This window comes from Indicator indicator, chromosome 2 (genome assembly GCF_027791375.1).
Source record: "Indicator indicator isolate 239-I01 chromosome 2, UM_Iind_1.1, whole genome shotgun sequence".
NCBI classification, from domain to species: Eukaryota; Metazoa; Chordata; class Aves; order Piciformes; family Indicatoridae; genus Indicator; species Indicator indicator.
In genome coordinates, this window is record NC_072011.1 from 3,305,631 (window position 1) to 3,320,172 (window position 14,542).

At 42.2% G+C, this 14,542-nt stretch overlaps 1 protein-coding gene across 1 annotated transcript in view; it reads right to left on the reverse strand.

Moving 5' to 3' along the window:
- Window positions 1-9,556: 9,556 nt before the first annotated feature.
- Window positions 9,557-14,542, reverse strand: part of PHIP (pleckstrin homology domain interacting protein) — a 109,315-nt gene continuing 104,329 nt past the window's right edge. Inside the window, exons 37-40 of the mRNA XM_054399307.1 lie at window positions 14,126-14,289; window positions 13,350-13,630; window positions 12,426-12,587; window positions 9,557-10,203 (exon numbers count right to left, since the gene is read on the reverse strand). Coding sequence (XP_054255282.1) covers window positions 9,557-10,203; window positions 12,426-12,587; window positions 13,350-13,630; window positions 14,126-14,289 — 1,254 coding nt within the window. The remainder of the gene's footprint in view (window positions 10,204-12,425; window positions 12,588-13,349; window positions 13,631-14,125; window positions 14,290-14,542) is intronic.

Consider the following 14,542-nt stretch of genomic DNA (forward strand, 5'->3'; position numbering starts at 1 on the left):
AGAGACCTGCTGGAGAGAGTCCAAGGGAGAGCCAGGAGGATGCTTAGGGGACTTGAGCATCTCCCCTGGGAAGAGAGCCTGAGAGCCCTGGGGCTGTTTAGTGTGGAGAAGAGAAGGCTGAGAGGGGATCTGATCAATGTGGGCATCCACAAGCTTCCTAGGCAACCTGCTCCAGCTTTACACCACCCTCCTTAATAAAGAGAACTCACATTTTGAATTAGATTGCTTGAATATGAGAAAAATACCCTCAGTATATTTCTCTACTGTAGAAAATGTAAGTAAAGTGCTTTCTTCTAGGGCTTTAGTCATGTTCTAACAGGCTGTGTGCATTTGAACTCAGAGCTGTTCACAGTCAAAGTCAGAGACCTGAGACAAAGCACAAATTAGCAAATTAGCAGCACAAATTAGCCCAGCCCTTGCATGCTAACATTTAGTTTGGACTTGGTGTCTTCAGGAATATGCCTCTGCAGAAAGCTGCTGCTGGATAAATGGATTACCTGCCTCTGCTCTTCTTTTCTCTTGGATTTTTAAAAATATTTTCAGTTTTGCTTTGTTTTTTTTTCCCACTGCTAAAGTAAAATAAAAGGCAGGTGGCTGTGAGCAACCTGCTGTAGTGTGAGGTGTCCCTGCCCATGGCAGGGGGGCTGGAACTGGATGAGCCTTGAGGTCCCTTCCAACCCTGACAATTCTGTGATTCTATGGCTCTGTTCCTGAGACAAGAAAAGAAATTATGAAGAAAATCTGTATGGCTCTTACCAATTAGAAATAACATTCCTGACTTCCCCACTCTGTCCTCCCTTCAGCACACACAGCTTTCAAAGTGCAAGGGAGGATTTGTGAATCCTCACCACATTCCTGTTAAAAGAGTCAGTTAAGCTTGTGGTGAAGATACAGCCCAGGATTTCTCCCAGCTAGAAAAACAACATGATATTTTGGGTTTAGAGCTTCCTGTCCACATTAGTAAACCCCACAACAACAACAACATCATTTACATTTTTCATGCTAATTTGGCATACAAGGACTCAGTTATGTGCTATTTAAATTCCAGTCACTGAAGCTGGTTTTAGTTCTCTGGCACTTGCTTTATTTTCCCATGTGCTGCAAATAGAAACATGGATTCATTTTTAAAGCCATTGCCCTTTGCTCATTTGTCTTTGGGAAAAGTGGCACTTTTGTGAAGCTCCTCCCTCTCTGGAGATATTCAAGACCTACCTGGCTGTGTTCCTGTGTGAGGTGCTCTAGGTGATCCTGCTCTGGCAGGGGTTTGGACTGGATGAGCTTTTGAGGTCCCTTCCAGCCCCTAACATTCTGTGATTCTATGATTCCTTGATTGCTTTGGTACAAAAACTTTTCACTTTGAAAACGCAATGGTCAGCATTGATCCTCCTACATAATTTCCTTCATTTAATGATCTAGCAGGAGTTCATGGCATCAAGAAGGTAATGAAGCATTAGTAGTGGCAGTCAGCATCTAGCTGTCAGATTACCAACATTTCACAGTGTCTGTTACTCCTAAACAAAGTCCCCAGAGAAAGGGACCTGCTGGAGAAAGTCCAACAGAGAGCCACAAGGATGATTAGGAGACTTGAGCATCTTCCCTGTGAAGAGAGACTGAGAGCCCTGGGGCTCAGTGCGGAAAAGAGAAGACTGAGAGGGGATCTGATCAATGTCTATAAATATCTGAGGGGTGGATATCAAGTGGAGGGGGCCAGGCTCTTCTCAGTGGTGCACAGTAATAAGACAAGGAACACCAGCTTGAACATGGAAGGTTTCACCTCAAAATGAGGAGAAACTTCTTCACAGTGAAGGTGACAGAGCCCTGGAACAGGCTGCCCAGGGGGGTTGTGGAGTCTCCTTCTCTGGAGACTTTCCAAATCCACCTGGATGCATTCCTGTGCAGACTCCCCTGGGTGATGCTGTTTTGGCAGGGAGGCTGGATTCACAGGCTCACAGGGTGTAAGGGGTTAGAAGGGACCTCCAGAGATCATGAAGTCCAACTCCCTTGCCAGAGCAGGACCACAGAATCTAGTGCAGGTCACACAGGAACACATCCAGATGGGTCTTGAAAAGTCTCCAGAGCGGGAGACTCCACAACCTCTCTGGGCAGCCTGTTCCAGTGCTCTGTGACCCTCCCAGTGAAGAAGTTCCTCCTCATGTTGAGGTGGAACCTCCTGTGCTGGAGTTTCTATCCATTGTCCCTTGTCCTATCCCAGGGTGCAAGTGAGCAGAGCCTGTCCCCTCCCTCTTGACCCCCAACCCTCAGATATTGATAAGCATTGATTAAATCCCCTCTCAGTCTTCTCCTCTCAGCCTTTCCTCATCAAGCAGTGCTCCAGTCCCTTAATCATCCTTGTAGCCCTCTTTCGGAAGATCATCTGATAAATTAAATAGCATCTGAAATCAAACAGAATCCACATGCTGCAGTATCTGAAACAGCCAACAGCTCTTTTGTCTTACATCCCCTGAGCAGAAACACATCAAACACATTGACACAAACCGAGCAGACACATCCTGTGCTGGCTTTGCTGGTCATTATCCATTAAGAGAACTGGACTGGGGGCCAGTACCTTGCATACAGGCAGGTGGGGAACCTCTCTGCTTAGCTATTTGTAGCTTCTCCTGAAGCTGCTGGGAAGCAGAAATTTCCACACAGATTGGATGTGGCTCTGGCACAAACAGCTGCCACCTGAACAAGGAAGGCTTCCAGAAGAATGCAGGTACCCTGGTGCACATGCAGGTGAGCAACAAAAACTGGCAACAAGATACCCTCAGAGTCAGATTGCCTCCAGAACTGCAGGGTTTAGCGACAAACCCTTCAAAAGAGCAAATTATCTCCCTCACAGAGTGCTTTGGTTGCAGTTTTTTCTGTTCCCATGCAGTACATTGAACCATACTATTCACAGGCTCACAGGATGTTAGGGGTTGGAAGGGACCTCTGGAGATCATCAAGTCCAACCCCACTGCCAGAGCAGGACCATAGAATCCAGCACAGGTCATACAGGAACACATCCAGATGGGACTTGAAAGCCTCCAGAGAAGGAGACTCCACAACCTCTCTGGGCAGCCTGTTCCAGTGCTCTGTCACCCTCCCAGTGAAGAAGTTCCTCCTCATGTTGAGGTGGAACCTCCTGTGCTGGAGTCCATTGCCCCTTGTCCTATCCCAGTGCACAAGTGAGCAGAGTCTGTGCCTTCCTTTCTGACCCCCTCAGGTATTTATAAACATTTATTAGATCCCCTCTATTAGATACTTGCTATGTAGCAAGTTCCCCAAACAAGCTGATTTGAGGCTGTTTGTGAGTACAGCAGAGCACATCAGCAGCTATCCCTAAGAGACTTGAATCACTAGCTAGAAACACAGACTTGTTGGGCCAGCTTAGAAAAACAGGTTTTTCTATTTATTTAAAAATAAGTTTGTAGTTACTACATTGCAGTGACAGTAAATTCTTACACGTACATTCTAGTTTGTATAAAAGGATTCAAAGTATTATGCATCAAAACTAACATAGAAAGTGTCCACGGGAAAACAGGAAAGAAATTTTCCGAATCCGTATGTACAAAAAAAAAAAAAAAAAAAAAAAAAAAAAAGGAAAGCGCACTGTTATCCTGGGTGAGATACTTCAGGTTGTAACGGTGATGAGCCAGGTGTCTGGAAGGAAAAATAAAACCAAAACCAGCCCCCAAACCAAACAAAAAAGGCAAAAATAAAATCAACCCCAACCTTGATAAAGCTCAAGAATTATAGTTTTCAAAACTGTTACTCATTACATACAACAGATTTGTGTTTTACATCATTCTGTACAAAATAAGCGGCAGGGTTTTCCATCTGAAAACGTCTCCGTTTCCAAAGTTCAACCTTGCCAGGCAATTTCTGTGAAGTTGAGCTCCGTTCTGTACATTATTTAAGCAGGACGAGAGAATTTGATTCCCACCGGATCGTTACCTGGTTTGTCTGCCACGCTTTCTGCACTCTTAAGTATGGTCCAAAAATGTAACTTCTGTCCAGTCTCCGTGATTGGCAAAGCAGAGCACAAAGCAGCACAGGTGCCTCGCACAGGCACCTGTACACGACAGGAACTTCTGCTTCTTCCCAGTCCTAATCTCTATGACCTCAAACTCTGTTCTTTCAGGGTAGAAACTGATAGCATACTACTGCCTCCCCTCCCTACAATGTATCGTTTGCATCACTCAAAGTGAATTTCCTGATGTATTTATCTGCATTAGAAAAGGATCCAAGTGACTACTCTGCTCACTACCTACACCCCCTAACAAACTAAATCTGTGCACCTTTATTTTATTGCAGCATATAAGGTTTCTCTCTAGTGCTGTGAGGCTGTTAGAACCTTGGGGATAAAAAAAAAATAAAATAAAGCTAATCACCTCCCCCTTTTTTTTTTTTCTTTCCCCCCTGCAATTTGTCTTCTAATCCTAGCTTTCCTGGTGTGTTTCCTTCTCTAACACACTGTAAAAAATGACGTGGCAAATTCCCACGTTCAAACTAGCACAGATGCCAGAGCAGTGAGGTTAGCTCTGGTTTAAAAGCTCCCTGTTATTCCTCCCCACACACACACAGCAGAAGGGTCTCTCCCACTTCCAAACCAGGAAGCTGCTAGGTAAGCTGTCAGTACCAGATCTGTCACTGGAAACACACTGTCGAGCCTTGGCCTATTCCATGACACTTCATCCACTTTCCTCTGCATATGAGCAGGCATATAGAGGACACCACTTACAGCAGAAAACTAACAGCCCTTTTATTAGCTGAATATCTAGGTGCCCTTGGAAACCATTCTGTTATACAAGGACTTCAGGGATAAAAAGAAAATAGAGTATACAGTAATTTTCTTTTACTGTTAAATTGTCTTCATTAGGTAGTAAACAGAAAATGAGCTTTTGCTCTTTGTAGGCAAGGTTTTTAAAGCCCTCTACCATAGCACTGTTACAGAGCTGTAGTTAAACCCTTGTTAAACAACTCATGTTTGTTTTAAAAGGCAAACAAAAAACCTTTGGGGAAAAAAATCTACTACTGTGGACAAAATCTACTACGTTAAGAGATAAGGTAAGGACTCAGGACACGTTGTAACGATTGTGGTAGGGCTGGATCTTGAGTGACCAGCAACAAGATAAAACTACCTCGAGCAGGATTTGCATGCTCCGACTTAAAACGCAGATGTTGATGAAAGTGAGCTTAAAAAACCCTTTTACCTTCCACACTCTACTAGGCAAGCACAGGGTTGCCCATCCAGTTAAGCCTATTGCTTTTATAGAACCAGTCAACCATTTCAGATGTGCCTACATTCAAATGACAAGCTACAGCATTGACTTGTAAAGTCCTTGATCCAACACATGTGAGCAAGATGTAACAGTGCGGTGTAAGAATCGTAACAAGCCTGACGTTCCTGAATGGACAGACTATTTTTTTTTTTTTGTGTGTGTGTGTGTGTCTTTTTTTTTTTTGGTAAGATCAAAGCCTCTGGCACAGAATCAGAATTGGTAACTTGAAAAATATTTGTACAGCAATACAGTGAAGTAAGTCGTCTCTACACTACCATTTATTTCTTTTTTTTTTTTTCTTTTTTAAATAGATATTAATATATCCTACGTGCTGCATCAGGGTCCTTTATCAATCCATAGTTTTACAAATATTAAGCCATAGTAATATTTAACTCAACCGACTCAAATCTTTTACAAGTCTATCGACGAAAGGGATCACATGTACAAAGCAGACACTGTACAAATAAACATCTGTAAATCTCTTCTCACAGCAGTCTCATCCCTGGAGGAAGACATTTCTCTCTTATGTTGTATCACTTGGTCGCTGCCGAGTGACCCAAGAGCTCTGGTTCGCTATTGACAACAGTGAACGCTACAGTGGGCAGGGTGCAGTTCAGGTCCCAGGACACACGCTAGGCAACAGAAAGCTGCAGAGCAGTGAGGTGTGCAGGGAGGCAGAGGCACAGTGATGGCTGTCAGACAGGTGGAGCACACCGGCAGGGCAAACAGGAGTCACTTCCTCATTGGCAGCTACAGAACGCCCCCTCAGTAAGATACCGCTCGGCAGCAAACGCCGATGGCAAACGCCGATGGCAACGATTCCCAGCACAGAGCAGGAACACCAGGACAGGATCTCCGCATCCATGTGAAAACATAAATGGATTGAATGAATTAAACACTGCGCTAAGCTGCTGCCAGCTCTGTCGGATGGTCTGCGTGGCTGTGACTAGGAGCCTGTTATTTACAATGCAGATGAGATTCTGACACTCCGCTTTGCCGAGCCAGCTGCTGGGTGCTGGAGATGGCGTTACAGAACTGTCACTGGAGTTCTTCCACTGCTTCACAACACTGACCTATAGTTTATTGCTCACATTAAAGAAAAAACAAAGAAAAACTTAAAGACTCTGTTAATCAAAAGCTCTTTTTCTGTGTCGATACAATATATCACAACAACCTCAAACGTGACATTTTTTGTTGTTTTTTTTTTTCCACAGTCTGATGGTGACTAAAGTCTCATAAATAAAGTTTTCAACCCTAGTGAAACTAAAATTACAAAAATAGATAACTTTTAAATAAATCTGGTATTAATTCCTAATATTTTTTATTATTATTATTATTATTTTTAGTGTTGCTTCTATAAAAATTTTTTGACCCCAATTATCTACAGTTTATTTTAAAAGGAAAAACGTGAACGTGTTTAATATGAGTTAAAAAACCACAGACAACCAATCACTGCCTAAAGTCACCTATGGTAAGGAGTGGGAAGCAGTCCCCCATGTTCTGCAGGTAAGGCCTTTTCTATTCTCCTCAAATTAAATGTACAATTTTCTAGCTCCTGTTAAGGGAACAGCATCGTTTCAGTATTATTTCAGTCTCCCAAAACTTACATACAAGGGTTTGGGGTTTTTTTTTTTTATATATAAATATATACAGGAACATGCCATAGAAAACATTATTACAAATGGAGTAAATACAGAAGCTGGATTTTTAGATAGAATCTATTTTCATATATTACAATGCAGATAACATCAGGAAATTACACATTTTTTTTTCCCCCAAATGATTGCCTTCATCAGTGAGATTTGACCAAAGGAACAAGGAGAAGCAATTAGCTGTGAATTCTGAAGCTGTACTGGCAACTGCACGACCACAGCTTGTTCTAGTACCATGTTTAGGTTAGACTTCAATTAGTTTTAATTGAATGACAAAGGAATAGGTGTTAGGGGAAAAAAAAAAACAAAAAAAACAAACACCCACAATAAATACAGCAACAAACAAAAGGCAAACTAATTCCTGCTACCCAGATTCATAGCTGCAACAAGTCAAAGAGGAGCTGGAAAACATCTTACTGGTTTGTTTTTGTTTTTTTTTTTTTGGTAGCAAAATGCAGAATGAACTACACAAAACTAAGGTATGGTGGATACTAATTTGCTATCCACAGTAGTGCTCTGGGCAGCCTGATCTAGTTGAGGCTGTCCCTGCTCACTGCAGAGGGGGGTTGGACTGGCTGACCTTTGGAGGTCTCTTCCAACCCAGACCATTCTATGATTCTATTTCTGTTCCTCTTGGTGCCAGATACCACTGTTCAGAGGTATCTGAATTGAAGTTTCCTTTCAGGTTTATTTTGTCAACTAAATCAGGGTCATATACATGAGAGTGTGTGTGTGGGGGGGGAACCAACCAATGAAACAAACAAAAAAAGGAAAAAATTGAAAATAAAACCCCCAAATCTTTCACACTACCCAAACTCCCAAAATCATGTAGAAACCAGAAAATGTTGGTTACATTTTTGTACCATACCAGATCTCAGACAACATGACTGCTACTGTAATTTTTTTTTTTTTTTGGTCTCCTTAAAACTGGACAACCCTTTTAAGTGATAGAAAAATGGTATTAAAGTTTGTTGGTAAAGGTATAAAATAACTAAAAGTACCAGAAACAAATAAATAACTCCTTTTCTTTTGCCAGAGCAGTACATATAACAATACATTCCCCCTAAGTCATAGTTATCATTTACAACAGACAACTTAACATTACTAAGGATGCAAGAAATAATAGAATACAAGGCACAATCATTAAATGGAATTTGTTTTTTTTTGTTGTGTTTTTTTTTCTTTAGGGTGTATATTGACTCATGTCAGCGTGAGATACCATAAAAAGTGCAGAAAAAACACAATGTGCAATGAGACCACTGTATAAAACATGATTGCATAAAAAGTGATTTGGCCTTTTAAACTTTAATCATTGAAAATAACCAATCTTCCCCTTAAAATTAATCTAGAAAGTATGAGTTTCTTTTTACAGTTCTAGTGCTATCTAAAAAAAAAAATCCTGAAAAAATTTGATACCTGGGTAATATTTTTCTAGGTATTGTGTTTGTGCATATATGAATATACACAGACAAACACACACACACTCTGCTTTGTAGGTCGTTTGAGCCTCTTCAGCATCATGTCTAAAGTTGCAGAAACCACAATCTGGATCAGAAAGTAAACACCAGCGTTCCAAATACCTCCTCTGTAATTTCCTTGAATCCTTTAACCAGTTGTACATTGCCTAAAACATCTCTGTCAAAGGACCTCCCCCCTCTCCCCCAGTGCATTATTTTTCTACCAAAGGTACCCAAAAAAACAAACAAAAAAAAAAGATACATTTCAGAACAATGTTCTACCAACTGAATATTGAAAACAAGACACAGCTTTTATCACTGCAAATGGGATGCTGGACCAACACTCCAAAAGGAAAAATAAAACCCAAACCAAAAGGTTTTGTTTTTTTGTCGTTTTTTTCTTTTTCCACTGCACTGATTCTCAGTCTTTGGCACAATAAACAGAGATTTAGTGATTGATACAAGAATCAAGGTCTGAAAAATTAGACATTAGTCAAACTTTTTTCCAATGTGGAGATATCTATATCTATATATATATATATATATTTGTGATTACATTTTTGCTATGTTTGGCAGAAGTTGGAGAAGCCAACAGCCTGTGCTAGGCTTCTTTTGCAGGTGACCATTCCCATCACAAGTGAAACTGAACATTATCAGATTAGCAGAGTTTGGTATTTTTGTATTTCAGTAGAAATGTAAAGTGAATTTACTGCCACTTTTTTTTTTTTTTTTGGGCCAAAATCTGCCTTCCTAAGCAACTTTGACTTTACAACCAAGGAGCAGTACCTTGCTTGGTCGAAAATAAAGACTTCTGTTTTCGGTTTGTGGCATTGAAGGTTTTATCACCAGCACTACTCCAAGCAAGTAATTCCCAAATCTGTAGGTCAGTTAGAAATTAATTCAATTTTTTTTTTTTGTCAGCTGTGAACAAAATGATGGTTGAAAGACATAACCTATCTGGAGGGCAATAAATAGCAAAAGTTTAAAATATATATTTCTCTCAAAGAATGTCCTTGCAGTTTGTGGTTTGTTTTTGTCTGTTTTTTTGCTAAATTTCTTTCTCCCCACATCAGAACATACTCTTCTAACCCATAATAGCAGCAGGGAAGCAGAAGTCTGTTCTGCTGTTCCTTAACTGTACCTGCTTCATAGCATTCTGCAGTAAAACCCTTGGTAAAAGTTACCAACCGATTAAATTAGCTTTTGCTTTTTCAGTCAACTTTCGGACTCTGCCTCTGCTAGACGTTCCAAAAGTTAAGGAGGTGTCTTCAAACAATAGCTGCCTTTGCTCTTCCTCAGAGTCATCTTCATTGTAAAAGGCTGTCCTCCTACCCTGATTTCTAGTTCTCATGTGAGGTTCAGAATCTTTAAGCTCTTCAGACCCTTCAGCCTCCATAGGCTCAACTATCTTTTTCCTCCTGCTTCTTGTCTGCATTTTAACATTGGCAGGAGCTAAGAGGTCCAAGCCTGGCTGATGGGTCTTGATCTTCCTTTTTGGCTTTCTACCCCCACGGCCTTTTTTTTGTAACAAGTCTTCCTTCATATTATTTTCAGAAAGAGAATTGCATGCAGTAGAAGCGGAGGCTTCTTCTGGTATATCCCTTGCAGTCTGGATCGTGTTCTGCTCTGCAACCTTTTGCTGTTCCACAATCTGTAGCTTTTTTGGTTTTCTGCCTCTTTTCTTGTGCACCACTTCACAGCTACTGTTATTAGTCTCCACCTTCGGTTTCCTTCCAGGGCCTCTCTTCACTGGAGGTTTGGAAGGCTGTCCTCCATGTCCATTGACCTGAACGCTTCCCGACGCCAAAGCGTTATTCTTGCACTCTGCTGTGAAGAAAGGAGAACACTTTGTCACCTAACAGCTCTGCATTTACATTCACTTTCACACTGCCTTAATAGAGCTCCTACTAAAATATCTGAATGGATTCACAGTGATTGCCAATCTGTCAAAATCGAAGAAACCCAAAGCAGAGCTCACAGAGCTTCATGCCAGTATGCAATAAGGACTGACTTAGAATCACAGAATTGTCAGGGTTGGAAGGGACCTCAAGGATCATCCAGTTCCAACCCCCCTGCCATGGGCAGGGACACCTCACACTAGATCAGGCTGGTCAGAGCCTCATCCAGCCTGGCCTTAAACACCTCCAGGGATGGGGCCTCAACCACCTCCCTGGACAACCCATTCCAGGCTCTCACCACTCTCATGGGGAAGAACTTCTTCCTCACATCCAGCCTGAATCTCCCCACTTCCAGCTTTATTCCATTTCCCCCAGTCCTATCACTACCTGACAGCCTAAAAAGTCCCTCCCCAGCTTTCTTGTAGGCCCCCTTCAGATATTGAAAGGCCACAATAAGGTCACCTCGGAGCCTTCTCTTCTCCAGACTGAACAGCCCTTTCAGTCTCTTACCCATTTCTATTTTTGCTCAATTCCCCCTAGTCCTGTCATTACCTGACACCCTAAAAAGTCCCTCACCAGCCTTCTTGTAGGCCCCCTTAAGATACTTCTAGTTGGGTTTAGCTCAAGGTAGCTTGAAGAAGGAGGAAAAAACCCAAGAGGCAGGGAGGAACAGCTCAAGTGTTTTTCTTGGCTGACACACCAGCAGTGGACAAGAACTCCTACTTGTTACCTGCAACAGCAGAAAGCTGCTCAAGAAGCATTGCTGCAAGCATCAGGAATGCTTCCCAGCAGGTCAGTCATCTCTGGAGAAATGTTTCTTTCAGCCTGAGAAAGCATCCTTTATAGCGAGTTCTTTAGACTAGGGTTATTTCAACAGTGGGGAAAAGGGTAGAAACATGGGAGACTAGCAAAAAAACCCCACAACCCCAAGTATAGAGTTTGCACAGATTTCCCACATTAACAGACACACAGCAGAAGGTATTGGCTTGGAGACTTTTACAGGCTGTGAGTTTCTCTTAGGTGAGTGGTACTGAACTTTCTCAGTGAGGCACATCACAAGATCTCTTATGGAAGTGTTCCAATACCACAGAGCCCTCGCCTAAAACACGGCCAGGAACAGACTCAGAGCCAGCAGCATAGTTTATCCATTTTTTTGTTTACGGAACATCCAAGCAGAGCTCCTGCTGTGTTCAAATGTGCCCCACATCATGCACTAAAATCACAGGCCTCTGCTGCCCTATGAGTGGGTGTGCAGGAGAGGAAGGATCACATCAACAATCAGATACTTCTGCCATGACCAAACATCCAGAAGCTGCTTTTTTCAGAAGCACAGAAGAAGAGTAAGATCAAAACAGATAATCCTCAGGGAGTGGAGGACTACAAGGAATAACCAGGTTAATTAGGTGGGGCCCAATTTGCAGTTTCTCTGTCTTCAGAGAAAAGATGCTTAGTGGATCTGGCTGTTTCACAGCAGCTTCATAACAGCTGAAACAAAACAGCTCCCTCACAAACAGGACAACTTCCATAACCAGGACATCTTATTTCAGTCTCCACAGCAGCCTTGAGTTTTAAGGTATCCATATACTGAAAGTCCAAGTCCAGTCGGATGATTACACAAAACTGGGTCCAAGCAACCCATACAAAAGTGCTAAGCAGAAGTGGTTAGCACAGCAGAGTTCTGGTTTGAACCCATGGCAAAAAGCATGGAAGAACCAAGGTGCTGCTGGCGTGTTCTGATCAGAGCTCACAGCTCTGAAGAGTGCCATCACACTCAGGGTTACTGACCAAAGCCACATGAGTTTTATTAGGTTAAAACTCACAGGGCTCAAAGTGTGACCCAATAGAAGGCTGCTTTGGAAACTGAGAACTCTTAACATGCCCTTTGTAAGAACTGAAATGAGGTACAGATATGTTCACACATCAAAATTGGCTGGACGGAGTTACCACACCATGGAAAGGACATTAAAGAGTAGTCAACACCAAGCTGATTTATCAGGAAGGAAACTGACTGTGACTAAGTTGTTACACTAGACTTCCCTATTCTACTACATCATGCTGTCCCATCCCCCAAATTATCAGCATCACAGTACAGCACCACAGCCACTGCATCAGTAACTGGGGGAGGGAAGAGGTTCCAAAGAAACTGCCTACCTTGTTGATTAACAGTGGAAGATTTTACTTTGCGCTTGATTTGCTTCTCTTTCTCAGGATTTTCTCTCGTGGAGTTATTCCTAGTGTTGTGACTCAAATCAGCTTGAGTAGGGATCGATACAATATTCTGGTTCTTGGAATGCTTGGTTGAGTTCTCCAGTACTGGAAGGACAAAAAGAAAAGAAAAAAATGATTCAAGTTAAGTAGTTGATACCACATGCAGAGGAAGGCAAGGAAGCTGGGAAGGGCCTGGAGAATAAATCTGATGAAGAGAGACTGAAGGAGCTGAAAATGGTTATAGTTTGGAAAAGAGGAGGCTGAGGGGAGACCTCATTGCTCTCTACAACTACCTGAAAGGACATTGTGGAGAGGTTGGTGCTGGTCTCTTCTCACAGGGAATTAGTGATGGAACAAGAAGGAATGGCCTCAAGCTGTGACTGGGTAGGTTTAGACTGGACATTTTTTCATGGCAAGAGTGGTCAGGGATTGGAATGTGCTGCCCAGGGAGGTGGTTGAGTCCCTAAGCCTAGATGTGTTTCAAGGTGGCTTGGCTGTGGTGCTTGGAACTATGGTTTAGGGGTGACCCTTGTAGAGTAGGGTTCTGGGTTGGACTTGTTGCTTCTGAGGGTCATTTCCAACCTGAATGTTTCTGTGATACCCACATCCTATCTTACCTGTCTGGAAAGGAAGTCATGTTCTACTACAAACAGTTTGAATCAGTGATCTAGAAGTGAGAAAGCTTCCTAGATAAAACAACAGATCCCAGCTTGTTCAGTTTTCCCCTGAAGAACCTCAAAGACCCAATGGCTTTAACACAGAACCAGTCTTAACTGGGACAAATACATCAGATTTCCTAAAAGCGAGTTTTAAGTTTAAAGCTATTCACAGCTGAAAAAAACATTGAGACATCAAAAAGCAACTTGCCTGACTTTCCTGCCCCTGCAGTAGTATTAGGCTTTGTAATTAAAGGCTTTATTGTCAAAGGCTTTGCTCCTGAAGAAGTGGATGGTTGCTCTGTGACAGCCAGATCTGTTACCCCCCTATTGCTTCTCGTCCGCACAAGGGAAGAGGTCTCAGCTGCTTTCCCGTTCATCTGAGGTGGAGCATGTCTCAGTGCTGTTGACCGTGCAGGTGCAGAAGAGGAAGAGGCGGCAGAAGCTTCTGCTTTCAGCTGAGGCTTTATTAATCTCCTCTTCCTTTCAGGGCTGTAAAAGGAGTAACAATTTGTATCCTGGATGAGCACTTTTGTGTATTTTACAGGAATCAACACAAATTAAATGCTCGCGTCTGAGATCGTGGGAATAAAACAATCGTCTCTGTATGAAGTATGTTAAAAACATGGTATTTACTGTGGAAACTCATGTAGTTGTGAGCCTCTGAGAAGTGAATCTTTACAAGAAATGCTCTAGGTGACAAAGCACGATGCCATCACTACCCTCACGATGCTGGTTTACTGTACATGTTTAGCAGTTATTTGAATTTTAAGCACTTACACTAGGATTAGCTCTAAGTAAAGTTTAAAACTCTTCCACATCATAGGGCCTTGCATGTCAAAGCTACCATTCTGCAATATAGGGAATAGTAAAGGAAGCATTAAGAAAAAAAAAAAACCAAACCAAACACAAACACACCGAGTTCTGCTGTTTAGATCTGTCAAGCTCAGGCAGCAGTTCACAACTGCTGTAAAGGAATTAACCTACCTGGACGCAACACTACTGGAAACTGAGCTGCTTCTACTTCTTTTTTTCCTTCTTTTCTTGATTGTATTTCTTTTGTGGAAGCGCAGGGCAGATTTGTAATCTGACAGAATAGAGCTGATGTGCTCTTCGAAGAAAGCAGAGAGGCGCAGGCTCATGCTGTAGATCTAGAAGAGGCAAAGCCAGGAAACAAGCAAGTTTTACACTCTCCCCAAGCATCATTTTACTCACTTCTCATTGAACAACAGCTAGGGAAGAAAATTGATTAATAAGGAAATGTCTTTGTGAAGTTTACAGCAGCTCAACAAATTCACACTAATATCTATTAGTGTGGGTTTGCTTTAACCATTTGACTGAAGACCACAGTCAGAAGGAACAAGCAGAAACACCACTCTTCTTCAGCAGTCCCCTTTCAACTGC